Raw genomic sequence first — 22,202 nt, 5'->3', positions numbered from 1 at the left:
TAGGTAGATGTAAGAAAAAAAAGTAGACTACTCTCCATTCATTTTATAATAAAACAGTGTTTGATTGAACTCAAAGTTGAAGTATTAGTTTGTTTAATTTTTTGTAACGTAGTGAGAGACTATATATCAAACAAAAAGTTGAAATTTTGTAAAACAGAATTGTATAGAATAAAAATATACATAAAGTAGTTTACGAAAAAGAATCTAGTCGTACATCAACGAGTCTATGGACCGAACTTAGTAAACAAGAAAAAAAATTCCATTTTGCATAGACGAAATTAGTGACAAGAGAGAGACAAAATTCTTGACAAGAAGAGGTAATTAACAAAATGCAATATTTTACATAGCAAAAGCTTCTTGCAAGTTTTTAAAAGCCTGTTTACATATTTGTCTTAGAACTATAACCCCTCATTGAAAGGGCAGACCCAAAAAAGAAAGGAAAAATAAAAAGAAAACTAAACAAGCCGATAAGTGTGCAGAAGTAAATATTACAGTAGTAGAAGTAAAGTAAGCAGTGTCAGCTATGGCATAATCCCAGGTTTATTCCCATGATGGTGCAAAGGGTCTGGACTCGCAGGTGCTTCTCTTAATTCCACACCTAATTCCAACTTATTGTTCTTCCCATTATTCCCTGTGCTTATTGTTTTTCCATATCCATGTCCTTGTTTAGTAATTTCACTTCCAGTTACAGTAATTGGTTCTGTCTCTTTCTCCTTCAACATGTAAAGCAACTGCAATAATAATAATACAAATAAATAAATCAAATCCCCTTCCTTTACATTAGGGTAAATCAATAAATGTACACCTTTCTCTCTGAATATATATATATATATATACAAAATAAACAACCTTTCTGCTGTGTTGCGTAGCGGTTTTTCCATGTGAGTGTCCACTTAGCAATAAACAGTCTGCAAAATAGATTAAAGCAGAGTAAATGCGAAGTCTTGCACAAGACAGAACCAGAAAAGAAAGCTCACTAACATTCAGGCAGAATTAAAGTGAGAAAATGATACCTGAGCATATATATTGCACTTGCAAGGCTACCATTAATATCATCAAAGAAATTAGATACTGCTTGTTAGTGAAGGCCATGTGAATTAAAGTTTTTACTCCACTTACACAAATATGAAACAGAAGAAATACTAATTTAATTTTCTAGATGAAGTAAATATCGGAATACTGATCGCAATTTATAGAGGAGCTTTAGCGTTTCAGAAACACTAATATGCATGATTAGACAGAGCAGCCATGTATCTGAAGAAGTAGAGGTAAAGAATATGATGATTAGCAGCTAACTGCTATAGTTGCAGAGAGAAGAAGAAGATCAGATACGCATTATTAACTGGAAAAAGACTGTGCAGAGTACAGACCCTTAGTTGATGCTTGACACTCTTCTTGACGGCGCAACAGTCATTTTCACTCTTCACTATGGGTCAGTAGTTCTAGTACTACATCATCCAAAACAGAAGAATTCATATAAATTTTTAGAAAGCAACAAGAGTAAGAATAAAAGGGTATACCATATTTATACACATTATTGACAATGTAAAAGAATTTTTTCCTCCGTTTTAATTTATGTGACATAGTTTGATTCGATACGGAGCTTAAGAAAAAAAAAAGAGCTTTTAAGACTTATGTTAAAGAATAACAGTTTTGTAGGAGCATAATATTTGTGTGTCTATAAAAGCTTCCTATTAAGATTAAAACAAAATTTTAAAGTTAAATTATTTTCAATTATAGAAATATGTCATTATTGTTTAAACAGACTAATAAGAAAAGTTAACACATAATTAAAACGGAGAAAATATACTATCAGGTCACTCAAAAAAATACTTCATCCGTTTCAATTTATGTTAACTTATTTCCTTTTTAGTCCGTGCCAAAAAGAATGACCTCTTTCCTTATTTTGAAATAATTTACCTTTTATACAATGATTTATAGCCACACAAAAAATATGTGCCTCATTTTACACCACAAGTTCAAAAGTCTTCTTTCTTTTCTTAAATTCCGTGCCCAATCAAATGAGTTCACATAAATTAAAACGAAGAATTTACAAATAATGTGCATAAAACTTAATTATAATTTTTAAAAAAAGATAAATTACGTACTACAACAAATAAAGATAATTGAATATTGTAAAAATATTTTACATTAGTTAAAGCTCAGGTTCAATAGTCTAGTTAGCTAGTGTAACAGGATTTTGGCAAAGATGACGTTTTAAAGCAGAAACTAAAGATAGGATCGAAAAAGTGCAAGTGCAGAGGAGAAAGCTAGACATATTAAAGTAGGACATCAAGTGGACATAGAATTGAACTTCCAGTTTCCCACATCACTATGTTACTTCAAATGTCGAACTTTGCTTGGATCAATGCCCCTTATGGGGCAGTTTGACGGCAATTTGGAAACTCTACATCAAGCAGTTTTTGGACAGATTCCAATTACATCATTTGAGAGATAGTAACTATGTATATGAGTATCAAAAGGAATTAATCTTTTATCAGGGAAAAAAACAATATAATACCTGACAGATCAACATCACATGTGAATAACCAACAAGGGGAAGATCAAATTGTTGATGATGCATTGAAGCAACTAATTGCAGAACACGTGAACAATGCTCTTCAAGCTTTCATCAATAAATACATAATATATATTTTTTTATATATTTTATTATTAAATAAATATTAGTGAATAATATAGCGTTATAGTAAATTAGTATAATTTTGTGTATAAAACCAAGTGCGAATAAGCTATTACAAATACTGGCCATTTGCTAGATCAACTGTTAAAGCAAAAAGAAAATCATGCCTGTTGGATGAACTATTTTGATAAGGTTGCGGGTTTTCTATAGAAAAGATAGAACTGAACCGGTTGTAGAACATTTGGGTGCCCTCCTAAACCAAAAAAATTGTAGAATATGATATTTTTGGGGGTGATTTTTAACTTTTAACCCCGCTTGTCCCATGGTCAAAATTTAAAAATTCTGCTCACGGGGTAAGTGAGTAGAAATACTTATTAAACTTGAAGTTCGTTCATACGGCAAGTGAGGATAAAATTAATTCAAGACCATTCACTTCGAAGGTTATTTGTGTACTGAAGTGACCTATTTCTGTAACTTTTTGCTCCAATCCAATAATCTATGAGCCTCCTTATGTACTGGGCCTCTGAATCTGATTCGAACTGGATCTTCCGGCCCATACATCAATAGTAAGGACAAGTAATAAAACTTAGACCATGCATGTACATCACTAACTTCATGTTCACCACATCATTGGAAGTAGGGATCTCGATAGATTTTTAAAAACCGATTAAACCAACCGAATCGTACTGTACTGAACTGATTTTTAGGTTTTTTTTAATAAAATCGTAGGTTTTTATATAAATCTATAATTGTACCGATAATTAGGGTAGTTTTTTATTTTATGAAAACAAACCGAAAAAATATCAAACCGTACCGAATAAATTTACAATATGAAAAATATATTTATATATTAAGTTTAAAATAATAAAACATTAAATTTTTTCTTGGACTTTGAAATTATGAAACAGTTACAAGCCAACAAGTAATTAAACTCAAAATCCTAATTCTCAAACCTATTATGCTACTCTTATTGAAACTAAATTATTTTCAGCATATTCACTAGCAAGACACAAGGTATTGTAGCGATTATGAGTAACAAATTACAATGTATTGAATATGTTTCCTTTCGTATGATTTAGATTTATCTTTTTGAATATTTAATCTTCTCTATAGGCTTTATTCTTGAGTCCGAGCTTGGTTAATATCTTTACACTCGTGTGATTTATATTTTCATTGTATTTGCTTTACGTTGTTGTAGAATAGTTGATGGATCTATATTATAACCATCTTTCATGTTTTCTTAATTCATCACATTTTAAACTGTAAAAATGTCGAGAGAGTTTTGCTAAGTTCTATAAAAGTATGTATGTTATTGCATTCTACTTCTACTAGTGACTTTTACATGACATTTAAAAAAAATTACCGAAAATTAACTGAACCGTACCGATACCGAAGAGAAACCGACATGATTGGGACGGTTTCGAAAAGTCTAATTTTGGTTATATATAATAAAATAACCGAAAAAATGATATGATACAAATTTTATAAAATAATCGGCCGAACCGAACCATTTACACCCCTAATTGGAAGACATAAATATTCTCTAATATCCAAATTTACACAAATTCACTGTCACCAAGTCACGCAATGAAAGTTTCAAACGATTAAATTGCAAAAGTCTTAAACTTCAAATTCAAGGACCTCTATACACGAACCAATTAACCAAACGACCAGACCTTTCTTCAAAATTCTTCTTAATCTCCTTGTCAATTAAAGCTATATCACATAAATTGAAACGGAGTGAGTACCTCCTAGGGATGGCAAACGGGCGGATCGAATCAGATATAAGTGGGTGAAAATAGGTAATTTAAAAAACAGATAAATTATTCGACCCGATCCGTATTTGAGACGGATAAAAAACGAGTTATCCGGCGGATAATATGGATATTCATATTATCCACGACTTCTTGAATATGATCACTTATGGGAGAATTCCTAGTCTCCTAAACTTGAGGAATCCCCAATTTGAGGCTTTACAAATATATATATAAAAGTTAAACACATTAGTTATACACTGGTTATCCATTTGGTTAACCATTTTCCAAGTGGATAATATGGTTATTATCCATATTCGATCCGTTTTTAAAAAGTTTATTATCCAACCCATTTTTAACGGATAATATGGGTGGATAACTTTTTTCTTTTAACTATTTTGCCACCTATAATACCTCCTAAGGCGTACGCATTGCTTGGTACAAATGCACGAGATTTTAATGACAGCAATGTTTTAGTTAACAACTTCGGCTAATTGGTTCGGTTTTGTCGGATTTTTTGGGTTTTCGAATTTTTTTGTTACATAAATATTATTCTAATCTTACTTTGTTAAAGTTATAGATATAATTTTGATAAGTGAATATATGTTTAGTAAATATTAAAAAAAATTGACAAACATATAATCTATTAAAATATTCTAATGGGAGAATTTTTTAGTAACACATGATAGTTATTTTCTTAGTCGTCTAACAATAATTTTTCGTTAATGTACGCTTTCAAGGTTAACACATGATAGGATCCCAAATATTTCTACATTTTTTAAAGAAAATTCAATATAAAGTCTTAAAAATATATATATAAATTAAATATTTATATGTCGGTTTGGTTCGGGTTTTTTTACTTAATACCAAACCAAGTCAAATCAAACCTTGTCGGGTTTTTTAATCGGTTTGATTTGATTTTTCGGTTTGGTTCGGTTTGAATACCCTACATGTGTGGATCGAGTTTGATTAAATTCTTTCATTTGAGTTTCTTTGTTAGCTCCTATTCAATTTTTAAGAGTTGAAGACGTTTGTTATTTGACTATATATTTTTAATACTTAGAAATCCAAAGAGAGAAAGAAAAAAAAGTTCCATTTCTATGTATTTTAAGAAAGTTTTATTAAAATTAATACACATCTTATCGTACTCCAAGTGATCATTCAATTCCTGAAGCCAAAAGTGACCAAAAGGTGTACGCCTATTCTAACCTAGGAAGAAAATAGTCGAGAGGTGTTGTAGCATTAGTTGTATCTTTGAGAGTTAATTATCAATCTCGACGAAAAATACGTAGAGAGCCCCTACACATTTATGATTTTTGTTGTGCTAATTAATTTTCTAGTAAATACATTTGCATTATTGCTCCATAAGAGGCTCAATTATCAATTTAGTTGTTTCTTTGTGTACCAAAAAGATTTTAAAAGATAAACTAAAACTAAGAATCACCTGATTAGGCCTGCACATATAAGTTATAACACATTGCTTTTTCTCCATAACGTTCGATTAGCTTTTGTGCATGAAAATAAAGACATCCTGGCTCCCCTAAAAAATACGAAAATCAGAATTCAAATAAAAACCATAAATGACTTAACTCCAATAATTATCAAAATAGTTTTCACTTTCTGGACAGTGAGTCACCGGGTAAATTTCACAAATGATCATATAACTATGACTTTTTTTCACCAAAGACATAAGTATAACTTTGTTTTCTCACACAAAAAATATATAACTATGATTTTTTTTATCAAAGTCATATAACTTTGTTTTCTCACACAAAAATCATAAAACTTTCACTAACTCACACAAAAATCATAGTGGTCGAAAAATAAATTTTACGGTAGTATTTTCTTATTTTACATTTTTTAATTTTTTATTTCAATCTAATAAATAATTATCCAATTAAAATAGGAGAAATATGAGTATATTTTTAGTCGTTCTCAAAAATAATAGCCGATAAAATATATTTTTCTATATATGTGTATTATATACATATAATATACACATTCTATATATATTTTGACTAGCAAATGCAATTAGTTTCGACCGGCCTATTAATTTTATATTTTTCCCTTAAAATAGGAATGACCCAACCCAGCCTAACCCAATACCCATATACGTAAGTTAAAATAATACTAAAAGTGAATTCTTTCCCAATAAGAAACTTAGTTCGAAATGCATGAGATTCTGACAAAAAAACATGAAAATAAAAGATATAATTAGAGAGCACTTGAAATAAAAATGCTATCGATTTGAATAAAAATCTTGAAAAGAAAAATAAAAGATAGAAGTATCATATTTTGAAGGATTTACTATTCAATTTTAGTATTATTTTAATTTTTATACGTAAGTATCGGGTGAGCCAGGTCGGGTTGACTCATCCATATTTTAATTGAATTATTATTTATTAGACTGAAAATAAGAAAATAAAAATCACAAAATAAGAAAATACTACTCAAAATTTATATTTTTCAATCACTATGATTTTTGTGTGAGTTAGTAAAAGTTTTATGATTTTTGTGTGAAAACTCATAGCTATATGACTTTGGTGAAAAAAAGTCATAGTTATATGATTTTTGTGTGAGAAAACAAAGTTATATAACTTTAGTGAAAACAAATCATAGTTATATGAGCATTTGTGAAATTTATCCGTAAGTCACCTGATATTCATGCTTCAGTTATTCAATTTCGTATTTTACTTATATTTTACATCTAATTATTTCCTCGTTTTACATCCGACAACTCTATGAAGTTTGCTAGCAAGTTGGCTGGATTTCAAGGTAATTATCGTTGTAATTATTTTAAATAATAGGTAAAATACAGTCATTATCTCCTCTTTCAAATTATCGATTATAGAGTGGCTTACTTGTGTGGCATCAATTAAAAATAACAAAAAGTAAAGTAATATACCATACTTTAACCTGTAATATAAAATAAGGTAATAGGAGTAGTATAAAAATGCAAACATTATTTATCGAAATACTCCGTACTTTCGACCCAAATTAAAAGGAGCACCGACAGTTTTTTATGGTATGGGACGAAAGAAACATTTCATTCACAAGGACATCAGAGTTGTCGGATGAGCAATCCTTTTCAATTGTTTCATCAACAAATTAAACAGCAACCTACCTCGTGCTCTAACTTATTTTGTCATATAAAGTGACTGAAATAGAACCACATTAGGCCTACTATTAAGCCCAAGGGTTAAACATTAGGCCAACTAGTGTAACTGGGATGGCAATGGAACGGAGCAGTTGAAGTCATGATACCTTATCCCGCCATAGTATCACCCCGCTCCACGTGCCTTGTCCCGCTTACCTTTTTATTCCATTAATTGTAAACAATAATGGAGATGTTCGCCTTTATTTGAAATGTAAATGGACGAATTGACATTTGAACCATAAACTCTGATTGGTACAATCACCCTGCAATTAGTTAAGGTCGATTATATGAATTTTATATATTCACTCTGCTCCATTGGACCTGTCCCTAACTGGAAAACACAAATATTTGTGTGCACATCTTGATGTTGAATTACCAATCTCTAACTGGAACTTACTATCAATTAAATCAGTTAATTATGGAAACCTTTGATAGAATATCTCATTGATTATTTATACAAAATAAATAATCCTGTTAGATTCCGGAATGCTGGCAGGGAGTAACTTTATAAAATTATTCATAACTTTAGTCCTAAAACAAAATTCCTTCCGACTTTTCTATGACAAAAAATGTTCAATACTTACTAAAATGAGTTCGTACCGGTTCATTCCCCAATCTCATAAACAAATTCAAAACAAGCGCAGCTAATGTAAATTGGGAACTATCATAGTTTCCAGTCAAAATACTCAAAAGCACCTTAGTAAAATGATTTAGCCCATTCAAACTAGGATGTTTTTCTAATCAAGAAAATCCAAGAATAGACATTTGATTATAATTACTTTGAGCATCACTCTCCTTAAAATGCATGCACATATGTTTCCAATAGCTTACCCTCAGAAAACACAAAAGACTGTCAACAGTATCATGTAAATAACTTATACAACAGTTTGAACCAAGCTATTCTAAATATAACTTAAAAATAAGCAGCATTTAAAACAAAACAACTCTATAAGCAACATTAAAAACCAAAGGATTTCTCAAGTTTTTGCTCTGTATCTGGATGACACCAGTTTGATCACTTGATCATTCATTCATGGCAACTCAGTATCTGTATATTCACCATTGACCGGACGCAATGCTCCATAAGTTATTTCACAAGCAGAAAGCAAATTTGATGCTGAAAATTCAAGCAAAACCAATAGCAATGACTTTTGTAGCTCAGAACCAAGTTCACCTATCGAGCATCGTTTGAGGTAAATGAATCCGCAAATCCAGTTGGTTTGGCAGGAATGCTTCCTCGACTATCCTGACTAGTACCGGTGAAATCTCCAGTGTCTTCATGCTGCCAGTCCTTCAACATTTCTGGCAGAGGTAGAGAGTAGTCAATTCCTTCATATTCATCCGATTCTTCAAAAGGTTTCCAAGTCTCAACAAGTTGGCCAAGCACATTCACTACGTGTGACATGTCAGGCCTATGATTAGGATCTCTGGCGGTGCAATGTCCGGCTAATTCAGCCATAGTGCAAATGCTCTCATGGATATCTTCCTTCGCATCAAGAGCTGGGTCAACTGAAGCAATGAGATTTCCTTTATTCGATTTTATCTGCCAAAACCACTCAACTAGATATCGAGTTTCCTCAGAACGTTGCTCATCAAGGGCGGCTAGTCCAGTCACAAGTTCCATCAACACCACCCCAAAGCTGAATACATCTATTTTAGTTGTGACTTTTCCGGTTACTGGAGAGAAGTAAAATTGGAGTTAGGATAGATGCAAAAAGGTGACTAACTAGACAGAGAACTTAGATATATCATATACAGTAATGTAAAAATAATGAGTCAGCAATAGTTTCTACACAAAAATTCAAAAGAAGTTTTAAAGCAGCTGTTCAGCATGCCATGCTTGTTGAACAGTTTTACGCGACATATTTCAGTACCATTCCTCGAGAGAAACGTATCTTAATTGGGACGGAGTTTCTATTTCTTCTGACGAGACAAGATGATAACTATGCTATGAATGGTCATATGGAGAGAGGATGTGATACCTTCTACTTGAACTGTTTAACAAAGATATAGAAAAGAATGAGAATGTGACTGAATGAAGAGAGATTGATATATCAGTGTCCGATGCATATCAATTTAGTAGGCACAATGGCAACATAGAGGAATAACAGAATTGCTTCATTAGTTACTCTGTCCTATTTTCGCTAAGGAGGAAGGGCACCGTTCAGCACAGTCTGGATTCTCATTGGAGAACTGATGCATTTATATAAATATAGAGGGACTAAAAGTGTATTGTATCCATTCAGGTAAAGATGTGTTCATGTAACAGGTTACCAGAGAGTAAAAAATTATAACTGATGCTAAAATGACAACAGTAATTATCAGAACAGTCAAAATGAGTGTATATGAAAGAGATACCAATGGCAAAGAAATGGACACTTACCAGCATATTCAGGAGCAAGGTATCCAAATGTTCCAGCAAGCCTTGTAGCAACAGACCTTTCTTTGTCAGGGGCAAGTTTCACTAATCCAAAATCAGAAACTTTTGCTCTAAAACCATCATCTAGAAGAATGTTTGATGATTTGAGGTCACGATGTATGAAGCTCTGGTGTGCCAGATTATGAAGGTACTCCATCCCTCGAGCAACATCTAGAGCAATATTGAGTCTCTTAGCCCATGATAAAGGCTCTAAGTTCAGGCTCTTCCAGCGGAAAAGATGTCTACTCAGAGCGCCCTTTGACATATATTCATATACCAAAAGCCTCTCATTTCCTTCAATAGAGTATCCCAAAAGTGAAACTAAATGGCGGTGCCTAACCTTAGAAAGCACAGCTATTTCCGCCTGAAATTCATCCAACGCCTTGCTATTGATAATCGCAGATTCCATTCTCTTCACTGCAATATGAGTTCCATGTTCAAGTTCACCTTTGTAAACAACTCCAAAGCCCCCACGACCAAGCTCATTTTCTGGTGCAAAATTACTGGTTACCTTTCGGAGGACCTGGGTTGAAATGGCAAGGTTTCCATCGATCACTTGTGTACCTTCTGTTCCACCACTACTTGTAGTTGTAGTACCACTCTGTGCAGTGTACATCATAGGATCTTCTAAGACCGTGATCTTAACAATGTCATCTTTGTTGAATGGGTCTTTTGGGTGGATGACAGTAGTACCAGCGGCCTTCTTTGGTTTTTTCCTACTCTTGAAAGTTAAAACAACCGCAAGAAGAATTAAGGCCGCAGAAGCTGCACTCACAATTACAATGATAACGGTTTTCTTATTGTTTGAGTCTGAGCCTGATCCCGACCTTATCTCTGGGGAAGGTGGTGTATCTGATAATGTTGGCCGATTATCACTAGGCGAGGGGTTTTTCAGTGGTAACCCCTTACTTGGTTTAGGACTATGTCTCAATGGAGGAAATGGGCCAATACTCGGAGGAGGAGCGCCCACAGTTACATTAGCAACAAGATGAGCATTTCCATCTGTAATGACTTTCACACCATCCCTGAATTTAGGCAATGGAGGGTCAAAATTATTCCCACTTAAATCCAACAATCTCAAAAATCGGAGCTGCGTCAAGTTTGTTGGAATTGGACCGTGCAGACTATTTCCTTCCAAGTGAACTTCAAGCAGTGAATCCAAGTTTGCAAGTGAAGGACTAAGCGTACCTGTAAGGTTCTTTTTCTGTAGATTAACAATCGTAACATGACCTTTAGGATTGCAACTGATTCCAAACCACGAACCTGCACACGGATCATTACCAGTCCATTTAGAAGCAAGCTGGGACGGATAATTCCAACCACCAAGAAGATCTAAAAGTGCATTAACTTGAGGAGCACAAGGAACACCAGGAGTTGATTGACAAAAAGAATTTGAGGAATATGTAGCATTAGCAGCTCTAAACTTTGGGATAGGACCCATGAGCATATTATTGTTCAAGTCTAAGTCTTCCAAGTCTAGATTCGCCAATCCTTCCGGAATCAAACCAACGAGCTTATTTCCATTAAGATTAAGATGCTTCAAAGAAGCCAAATCACCAATCGTATCAGGAATAGATCCATTAAAACTGTTTCCCTGAAGCCATAACGACGTAAGCTCGTCCATAGTACCAATTATGTCAATTGGACCAGTCATTCCACCACCATTAACTGGATTATTCAACCACAAAATCTGAATCATTGAATCACGAAAACTCTCCGGTATCTCACCTGTTAAGCTATTATATGCCAACTTTAAAGTAGTAAGAGAAGGCAATTTTCCGAAAAAATCAGGCAATGGTCCAACTATATTGCAAGACGTGCAAGAAAAATCTCTGAGCTGAGCTGAATCTTGCAACTCAATTGGAATAGACCATCCAGTTTTATTAAAGGGATTATTATCCAAAGCCAAAACTTGAACACTGCTAAGACCATTAAAGAAATCTGCAGGGATTGTATCAAATTGATTCCAATCCAAATAAGCATATTTCAACTCAGATAATCCACTAAAAGTAGGTAATTTACCATTAAAACCATTCTTCTGAAGGCCAACATTTTGAAGCTTATCTAATTCATTCAAGTTCTGAGGTAAAGGACCCTTTAAACCTAAACTCTGAACCTGAATTTGAGTCACTCTGTCACTAGAACAGAACACGTGGGGCCATGCAGGAGGGCCACATGGATCATTCCCCTTAGATGGCCATTTCAAGAGCTCAGGATTCTCTAATCCATTTCTGAAATCATTCAGAATCTTGAAATCATTCGGATTTGTAACACAAAAAACCACATTTACAAGAATTACAGCAAATGTACATAAGTATACAACAACTCCTCTGGAATCAAAATCCATATTCATGCATCATGAGAATTCAAATCAAGAATTCTAAACCCCAGATGAACTAATAATCTTGAAAATGCTTACATACAAACACATCATCTAAAGGATCAAAGTACATAACTGAATTGTAAAAAATGGTACCTTTTTTTGGAGGAAAAAAAAAAAGAATGAAGGACAGAAGGAGGAATGTGAGTGAATTTTGGAAGAGAAGTGAGTTAAAGAACAATTGAGCTGCAGGGGTTTTCACTCCTTTACATGTGGATCAAACCCTAAAGGCAAGTACAATTTCATGACACTCTATGTTCCTCTTTTTCTCTCTGTCCTTTGATTACTCACACTTCTGTTTTCTTCTTTTACATCTAGATTTTGCTAGTTAATTGTGTAAATGGATGTGAGATCTTAAGAATCTCAATGTAAATTATTAAATGAAAGTTGAAACAAACCTCATTGGATGGAATAGACAAAAAGTATTTCACATGTATTTTTTTCAACAAATAGACTCCCTACGTACTACTCTCCCTGCCTATTTATTGTTTGGGAGTCAAAAGGTTTGTTTTTATTACTATAATTTTTAATTTTTTTTTTATATTAGTTATGTTGACTCATAATATTTTTAATATAATTTTATTATATACATACAAAATTTAAATAAATAATTTATTTCTAAATTCATACCGAAAATAAGCGCTTTAATCCTGGAATTTCTTCACATGAACGGGGACAATATTACTCATAAATATTCCAGCAGATCTTTTCATCTTTTTAGGCTTTATTCTTAATATAATACATTCGTATGTGTTGGTCCAAAAAGAAAGGACTCAATAATTTTCTTGTTCGTGGATTTATATAGTCTATCTAATTCAGCGAAAGACGAAAAGTTAAAACTCACACTAATTATTATGTGAAAGATTTCATCTATGCTATTAAAATTGCAAATCATTGTTTGCAAGAATGCACAGATTTCTTTTTATTTTATAAATCTTTGCCCCTCTATTTTTATTTTTAAGAAAAAGAAAAACGAGTGGCATGCCTATTTTTGGGTCAAAGGAGGAACTGGCGTTGTCGGCAACTGTGCGTTTCGGACAATGATGACGAGTTACGATGAGAGCAGCATTGAGACAACATCAACTTCTTCTTTTTTGTTTTTATGTTTTTATTTTCTTTCCAATTTCCATGGGTCCATATTGGAGCGTCGCTTGTTGACGTGTCCATAATTTTTTGGACAATGTTCTCTGTTTGTCTTTTTCTCTCTACATAAAAATAATTTCTTTATTCAATTTTCATTATTAGAGTTACTTTAGTTTTATTTACACGATTAACGACTATAGTGTAATTGCAATTACATTTCAAATTTAAAATTGTGGGTATAGATTGATCCACTCATTATCCTTAAAAAAACTGTAATTGAGTGACTGACTTTGTTTATCCCGAGTTAAATTGACCATCTCCTTAAAAAGAACTACAAATTAGCTAATTACATTATTAAATATAAGCCCGCATTAAGGAATTGGATGAAATAATATATGATCACGACGAAAGACTTTAGTATATTAGAAAACTATTAAGTATGACTTTGAAATCTGACCAAATTCAATACGGAATTGAAGTCTACTTAGTGGGCATTTGGATATAATATTTGTGAAATTCCGAAAATATATTTTTTTAAAATTCTGAAAAAAGTGAATCTTTTTATGGACAAAATGTCCCTTAATGTTAAGAATATTTGTCTTTTCGGTTGTCTAGAAGTAGAGATTGAGTAATAAGAAACATTACGATGAAATCACCCCGGTTAACAATAAAAAGGCTTAAAAGTTACTATACCTAACAAAATTGTATGTATAACTTTTTCTTGTTTAGATTAAAATTCTTTTCTCGAAGTAATATATTCTTTATTTTTCAAGGTTTCTTCTTTCTGAAATTTCTGAGCAACGGCAAAAGAGAGTATGTTTTTAATGGTTTCAACTTTTCAATTAATTTCACCATTTTTAACCTAAAAGATAGATGCACGCGCAAGTTAAACTTAAATTTAAAATTAAATTTGAAATTTAATAATTTTAAAGTGCAATAAATTCAATAATAAAAACGTTAAAAGTTAAAGTTACTAAATACAAATTCTTGTTCTACCCCTAGGAGGTTGGGGGAGGGGAACACTCATTGTTGTATGTTGGGACTAGACGTGTACATGGACCGGGTTGGTTCAGTTTTTATCAAAACTAAATCAAACCAAACCAATTATATCGGTTTGGATTGGTTCGGTTTTGTCGAATTTTTCGGGGTTTTGTTACTTAAATATTATTTCAATCTTACTTTGTTAAATTTTTTATAAATAAATATATGTTTAGTAAAAAATTAAAAAATTGACAAACATATTATCTATTAAAATATTCTTATGGGAGAATTTACATAGTAACACATGATAGTTATCTTTTTAGTCGTCTGACAATAATTTTTTTGTTGATGTACACTTTTATGGTTAATCGAATTTAGTAATTAAACATAAAATTCAATATGATACCTAAATAATAATAATCACGTCAAATTCGAAAAAGATATAAAAATTTAATAGATCTTGACATATGAATATGGAAGAACAAAGAGATTGACGCATTTCAGTAACACTTGATAAGAAAGTGATCATACAACCCATTATTTAATGTTAATAAATATGGAACACTTCATATTTTATTAAATATTATATCACGTAAGAGAATCCCAAATATTTCTAGACATTTTAAAAGAAAATTCTATATAAAATCTTGAAAAATATATATATAAATTATATATTTATATGTCGGTTTGGTTCTGTTTTTTTTTTTACTCAATACTAAACCAAATCAAACCAAACATAATCGGATTTTTTAATCAGTTTGGTTGGACTTTTCGATTTGATGTGATTTTCAGGTTCGATTTGTACACCAACAAGTCCGATCACGGGAATTTCACGCATCCTTAGCAACTTCATAGAATACACAAACACATTAATTAAAGCTTTTGGTGGCTGCATTTAAAGCTTTTTTTTGGTGGCCTAACTCCTTGTCACTAGGGGTATTACTTTTTACGAGTATATACTAAAAAATGAATTCTTTACTAATTCAATTAGTAATTAGTTGACTCTCAGCGTCAAGTACATTTAATTTTCAACTTCCATTGAGAAAAAAAGGAAACTTACCTTTATTAATAAAGATAAGAATATAAGCGAGATCTCTAACCGGATGAGATAAAAAAATATTTTCACGTGTTACTCAATTAGATTTTTAAAAAGTTATTTACTAGTACTAAGTTTTCAATCCAAAAGAGAGAACCTTTTCCGCTCATTTTCTTTGAATATTTATATTTTTAAAATTTCTTTCTAAATAAATGGTTAATTATTTAAATGAGAATCAAATGAGGAAATCTGTAAATTGGCGATGTCCAGAGTCTTATAAATAGAATATCTTCTACATGTATTTCGAGAAAATAAAATCGTCTGCATGCACTATTAACCAATTGACAGAACATATTACAATTTTTTATACAGCGAAAGGTATAATGACAGATTAATAGATATATAAGGATGACTAAATATCAACTAATAAAAGTACTAATATTGCCTAAAAAAATTATTTTACAAAACAAACTAACAATGCTACAATGTTAGCATACGAAAGATTTTTTTCTCGCACCAAATATTTATATCGAAACAATAAATTAATGCAAAGATATATGTTTTATATTTTGTTTATATTCTTTTAATATTTAATCATGATTAAGTAATACATACATATTTATACTTTAATTATAAATTTTCTGCGAGTATACTATTGAGACGTATGTATGTAGCTTATACGTCTCTGTCAAAACCAAATTCCTCTACGTATGCATGCAACTGAAGTGCTGATATTTTTTTCTTTCTTTATGTTTTTACTTTTTTGAGGAGACAAAGTTAGGTGAAATATCTTTATCAAATTTTGTCAGCCAACTAAGGATGTATGATTTTCAATTCCTATGAATCAATAGAATTTAACATATAGTATATGTTACTCCTAGTTTCTTTTCTTTTCTTTTTTCGTTTAACATATGCCTAAAAGAATTTGCAAAATGAACTATTCCTAAAATGAACATTGCTCAAACCAAAATCAACCTCCGTTTGTGCAATAACATTTTCCAAATGAAGTATATTCTTGTTGTCATACATATTTGCCCACTCTCGAATTTTTTAATTAAGAATAATAATTTGGTGATGTTTAATTTCTACTAATATTAATAAGGGAATTACGTCGGGATTCACTCTTGAAATATAATCGTCGCTTTTACTGTTGATGCCTTAAATTTGGCTTAAAACTTATGGAACAAGGAGTTTAAAATATGTTCCGATAGAACAAGAATTCTTCTTTCATTCTAAAAAAAAACGATACTTCTTTGGGGAAAAGAACTTGAATTAGGTTATTTTAGAAGTTCTCATTTTTCTATTAGAGATGTAGTATGTCATTTTCTATTCCAAAATATCTCAAATACTTGAAGGGACTGCTAACATGAAGAGATTAGGAAATTTCCTTCTCTATCTCTAGTGATCACTTTTCTTTTTCGACCAAGTTCTGAGTTCGTTTTACTTTTCCTGTTGGCAAATCAGCAAAGTAGATTCTATTGACAACTGTATTTTTCAACACAAACTGAAAATAGTAAATACCACTCGAGTAGACACAGAAGGACTAAATGCGTTTATTATCTAGTCTTATAGTAGAACATATGAGATGATTAATAAAGTCTTCAACATTTTAAAAGCAAAGTAAAAAAGGAGCAAATTTGTCCACTATTAGGCCCTTGTTGAAATGCACATTGTGGAATTTTAAAAGCTAAAGAATATTACTAGTATAGCAAAATTAGAGTAAGTCAAGTTTGAACTTTTCTACAAGTCACAATAGCAACGGTAATCAATGCTATTCTTTGAGGGTCCAATGTATAAGCTTCAAAAACAGAGGTTTGAAATATTAATTTTTTTAAATAAAATTACAGAATGAGAGTGATATTAGAATAGAACCAACAACTGATATGGTGAATATGGAGGCCTTTTCAAAGGAGAAAATGAGTAAGAATCATCAACTGGTAATTGGTTTGAACGCGCTATTTAGCTGATATGTAGATGACTTATTGGGATAATCTTTTATGTAACACTTCAGGAAAAATGTAATGTTGCTGTCACACCAGAAGTTGATAGTATTTACCGAGTTCTAAATCCAGTGACATGAGACAAGCTGTTGGGACACATATAGTGCTTGAGCTCATAAGCAAACCGAACGAGATCCCAACTAAGCATCTTTAAGGAATGGTACAGTCTCCTTTTGATACTTTTTGATAGCTTCAATTACCTTTGTTGGAAATGATTCATCTTCAGGATAATAAGCTATAGGATCAGATAATACAGGTTCTGAAACGTTCAGCACACCTTCAAGAGTCGCGTGCAGACAATAGGCTGCATATGTAACATGGTATCCACCTTCTTGGACGATCAGGAGCTGTCCATTGCTATACTTATCAGCCATGCCACGAATTGTCCGCCCAATATCTCTGTAACCCTCCATCGTCAAGCATTGCCTTCCATTTGGATCAAACTGAAAATTCAAGCAGAGTTGAAGAAGTTTCTTGAGTTAGCATAATATGATAGCTCTATAAACTAAACAATCCACCACTCACCCAGATTTATTACCATGACATAAATAAACGTGATTATTTGCATCTCTAAAGAGTTAACATTAAATGCATAGAACTTTTGGAACTGACATTCCTATCTTGAGTTTGACATGCTGTAGTAATATAAATGCGTTAATGCTAACTAACATCAACTATGAAAGAAACATAGATGATAGATTCAGTTTTCAGCCTTCTGCATCGGGGGTCATAGAGTTCAAGTCAAAGGAACCGTTGAAGTATGACCAACAGGTGAATGAAAAAAGAAAAGTTGGTGGATCAGCTGGAGTTGATGGTTTGGTTCTGTTGATGAAAGTCTAAGGCAATTAGGCAGAAAGCATATTCACAGGAGAGAAAAACCAGCTGCTGATTTATCATCCAATATATTAGGGCCAGGATGAGAAAAATAAGGATAGCTAAGAGACTGTAGCCTCCAACTCCAAGCAAAGGATAACTAATCAAGCATCAAGAATGGGCAGAAGACGTCTAACACTAGACGTAGGTATACCTGCATTGCATGTTATGGGATTTCCCTCATAGTACAAACTCTGACTACTCTTTTCTTGATAAATAACTCTTCTGAGTGCTCCGATGAGGAGTTTCCAACTTTCCTATGAAGAAAAGCATAAGATATGCTCAACAACACTGTAGTTTGTCTACACCCAAAATTACGCCAAAATAAGAAAGTTTAATGCAGCATCCTGTAGAATATCCTGCAGCCTCCTAGCTGATTTAGTACATGATAAAATTCGAGAACAGAATAGTAATCTAAAACCACTAAAGGAAACTAGTTGACTGTTCTCAAAAACATCGCTCACATGTTATGCACATTTGACATTTGGACTAAAATATTTGGACTCAAACAGAATTCAACTTTGTCAAAATGAGTATTGAAACAGCTAATCTGCAGTTCTAAGCATCTAAGTAGAGTGCTTGTGTAATTGAGGTTAAGGAACCTTTAACCACCTGCCACCCAAGCTCCTATGTCTGAGGAAGTATAGACCAGCATTATTAGGAGATTAACAAGAAATGCACGGCTCGATGAGCTCTGCTAATTCCTCTCAACTTAACTTTAACTATTTACTATGGGTCAACCTATAATCCGAAGTATATGCCTGTGTTAACACCAACCACAAATCGACAACTATCTTTCATGTCTGAATATGCCTTCTTTTCACATTTTTAAGATGGTATTGCATTGATTAATGAACTTCACTTCAACATACCTTTCAAATTCCATCACAAATTACAAAACATTGAACTGCAATAAGATAGTGCACTTACAGCACTTGAGTCCTGCCCAACAACCAAAACCAACATATCAGGCTCAAATTTCTCTATAGCAGGAACAACTAAATGTTGCACGGCATAACCATACCCTTTGTCTCCAGTTCCATTTGGCAAAGGTATATTCAGGTTATACCCAAAACCTTCACCCTCACCAAGCTCATCTACAGTTCCACTCTGTGGATGAGAGGGGCCCCAAGAACCATGATTCATATGCAGTGAGATCGTAAGAACTTTATCAGAACGATAAAATCCTTCTGCTGTTCCATTCCCGTAATGAACATCAATGTCAAGGACAGCAACTTTTCTACAACCACTATCTAGAGCCAGTTGTACAGCTAGACCCGCATTGTTAAGGAAGCAATATCCGTCAGCTTGAGTAGGTTGTGCATGATGACCAGGTGGTCTGACCAATGCATAAGCAATTTTCCCGTGTCCATCACTTATATGCTTCATAGCTGATAACGCAGTACCAGCAGCAACAAGTGCGGCATCCCATGACCCAGGATTTAAGAATGTCCCTCCACATATTTCTTTCCAACCATTTCTATCAGCTTCAATTAGTTCATTTACATATTCTGACAAATTAAAAATGAAAAAGCTTAGTGGCTTAAATTTTGGATTGAGAATAGATTCCAGAATAGCGTTTGGATTTACTAAAAGCCAACTCATGACAGAATATACCTAAAGTTTGTGTATCTTCTCATGGTCTGTATTTACTCGAGAGATTATCCGGGTTTCTTTAATGAAGGTTTGCGTGCTTGACTAACCATACTGATTCAATATGCTAGAGTGCCTTACATAGTCCATAATTACTAGGGATTGATTGGTCGGGATGGAAAAGAAACAGTAAATAAAGCTCAAATAATTTAACTTCAATATACATCACCTCTCTGCATTAATTTCCTTTCTTTCTATTCCTTTAAATCAATTCGTTTCTTCCAATTCCTTCAAACCAATCAACCCCTTAAGTTGGTTATAATGTGCTATCCTTACTTCCTTTTCCATAATTGCATTCTGTTTAACCATACTGATTGTGCTACTCATGCTTTGGCAGCTCAGAATAAATCCATGTGCCTTCAATTTGATATATAATTCAATTTTCAAACTAGTGGCAAATAAGCACTAGAAGATAATCTGGACGTGGAATTTTACTATACTATGCTTCATTTTTTCTGGTAATTACCTTAATGATCTTTGACGAATCTTTTGGCTTTAAGAATTATCACACCTGTCAGTTTCCAAATTAGAATGAGGAGTAAAGTCAGTTTAATTCCCAATTAGAATGAAATTCACTTCCTCGGTCACAGGACATTCTGCATTTGTAAACTTAAATTTCACATCTCAAAATTGTAGCAACTTTCATATAAACTTTAATCCCCTAAAGGACCCTCTTCACAACCCATAATTTTTTTAGGTAGAAATGCCTAAAAGTTTAAGTTTTACCTAAAAGATTCTATCTTTCACTTCCAAATGGTCCATCACATTTAACTTTAGCTGGGATTTTATAAGTCTTATATAATGTTATCTTCAAGACAAATATTTATGAATGATATTTCACTACAAAAATTAGTCAACTCTTGAAAGAAAGTTTTCTTTTTTTTAGTCAAATTTGGGAGAGTGGAGTAACAATCTAGTCTAGACTATCCTAGATAGAGCAATATACTCAACTAAAACACGTAGAATTGTAGAAATCAAAAGTTTATACAGAAAAAAAGAAATCTGAAAGGAAGTTCAAGTGGGGTACCTTGGGTGTGGAAAGATAACAATTCAGAGATAAGAGCAGGGCGGCCATGGTGCCAAGAAATGAAAGGTGAAATAGGACCCCTTTTGAGAATGGACAACATGTTCTTTACCCTGTCTGCATTTTCTGGGTGCTTTTCCAAAACATCAAGAAAACCGGGATCCATTCCTGTGTCAAAAACACCAGTTCCTGTATCATGTTTCAGTATGCCCTCGTCCCAGAATACATGAATGAGGTTGTCTGCTTGTAAAGATGAAGGAGGAAAAGACTCAGCAGAAGCCATGAAGAAATTGGAGAGTTGGAAATCAAGCCGGAGATTGGAATTGAGTAAGAAGCTGCACTGACTTGACACTACAGTGGTGAATTTGTTTGACGCTCTCTTTTTATTCAAGGAAATGACAAAATTGTCCCTAAAACATTAGCGTTATTGCTCTCTGTCAATTTCGTACATTGTTGAGTTTTGGAATCCAAGGATGCAAAAGCTTCCTAGCTACAACTGTGAAAAGCCAACGGAAGATCGACTGAGAAACGAGGAAGAAGAAGAAGAGCACACATGGAGTCCAAATTTATTGGATTTAAATCCATAAAATAATTTGGACCGTATTTTAACTTCAAGATATTCTAATCCAACTAAATTATTATAGGCTAATATAATTGAGTTAATTATATAATTCCAATACCTATGAGTTAAATAAATAAATTCAAATTTATTGTGCTAACCCATTTAGTTGAGCTACAAATGATGAGCTCACTTCATCGGGCTCAATATGCCATCTTACTAGAGGCTATGTTTGGTGCCACGTCAAGTCAAACGGAAGAGCCAATAGGATTATGCGACGCGTCGAAATGACAAGACATGCTAAGTCAAATTAAAAGGCCAATAAAACAGTGTCACATGTGCATGTGACATGATTCGGCCAATCAAATACGGTCTTGTCATGTTTCAATCTCATTGGTCGGAAAGAGTTTGTTCTCATCGCAACTTTCTCTCCCACAACTATAAATATGGGTCTTCATAACTCAGAAACGGACACCAGAAATTATAACAAGAAGACACGAGGGAGCTCGTGGATCAAAGGCCACAATTCCCTACAAACTGCAAGTGTTCAAGCATTCAAGTACTTCAACACAAATTTCAAATATTCAAGATCAAGAACGAAGTCAAATCAAATACAAGGCGTTCAAGATCAAGGCTACTTGT

General features: G+C 32.9%; 2 protein-coding genes and 1 non-coding gene across 5 annotated transcripts; all 3 read right to left on the bottom strand.

Moving 5' to 3' along the window:
* Positions 1-362: 362 nt before the first annotated feature.
* Positions 363-1,477, bottom strand: LOC107801497 (uncharacterized). Of its 2 annotated transcripts, none has more exons than XR_001651649.2 (3): positions 1,371-1,477; positions 850-908; positions 363-731 (listed from the first exon to the last, which is right to left on the bottom strand). It is a non-coding gene; the product is annotated as an uncharacterized LOC107801497 (transcript). The 2 variants fall into 2 exon arrangements; XR_012705474.1 differs by lacking the exon at positions 1,371-1,477 and adding an exon at positions 1,014-1,364 and having other exon boundaries at positions 382-731.
* Positions 1,478-8,284: 6,807 nt separating this feature from the next.
* LOC107801498 (receptor-like kinase TMK2) lies at positions 8,285-12,835 on the bottom strand. Its single transcript, XM_016624829.2, has 2 exons — positions 9,936-12,835; positions 8,285-9,229 (listed from the first exon to the last, which is right to left on the bottom strand). The coding sequence occupies exons 1-2, from the start codon at positions 12,322-12,324 to the stop codon at positions 8,727-8,729; spliced, it is 2,892 nt and encodes a 963-aa protein (XP_016480315.1). The 5' UTR covers positions 12,325-12,835; the 3' UTR covers positions 8,285-8,726.
* A 4,410-nt stretch (positions 12,836-17,245) lies between these two features.
* On the bottom strand, positions 17,246-21,575 carry LOC107801503 (histone deacetylase 8-like). Of its 2 annotated transcripts, XM_016624834.2 has the most exons (4): positions 21,005-21,575; positions 19,255-19,835; positions 18,479-18,581; positions 17,246-17,894 (listed from the first exon to the last, which is right to left on the bottom strand). In XM_016624834.2, exons 1-4 carry the CDS (start codon positions 21,282-21,284, stop codon positions 17,890-17,892), a joined length of 969 nt encoding a protein of 322 aa, XP_016480320.1. In that variant the 5' UTR covers positions 21,285-21,575; the 3' UTR covers positions 17,246-17,889. The 2 variants fall into 2 exon arrangements, with proteins under 2 accessions (XP_016480320.1, XP_016480319.1); XM_016624833.2 differs by lacking the exon at positions 18,479-18,581 and having other exon boundaries at positions 21,005-21,572.
* Positions 21,576-22,202: the final 627 nt, after the last annotated feature.

Source organism: Nicotiana tabacum, chromosome 22 (genome assembly GCF_000715075.1).
Source record: "Nicotiana tabacum cultivar K326 chromosome 22, ASM71507v2, whole genome shotgun sequence".
In the NCBI taxonomy this organism is placed as follows: Eukaryota; Viridiplantae; Streptophyta; class Magnoliopsida; order Solanales; family Solanaceae; genus Nicotiana; species Nicotiana tabacum.
The sequence above is the reverse complement of the archived record's forward strand: the minus strand, read 5'-3'. Positions and strand labels throughout refer to the sequence as shown.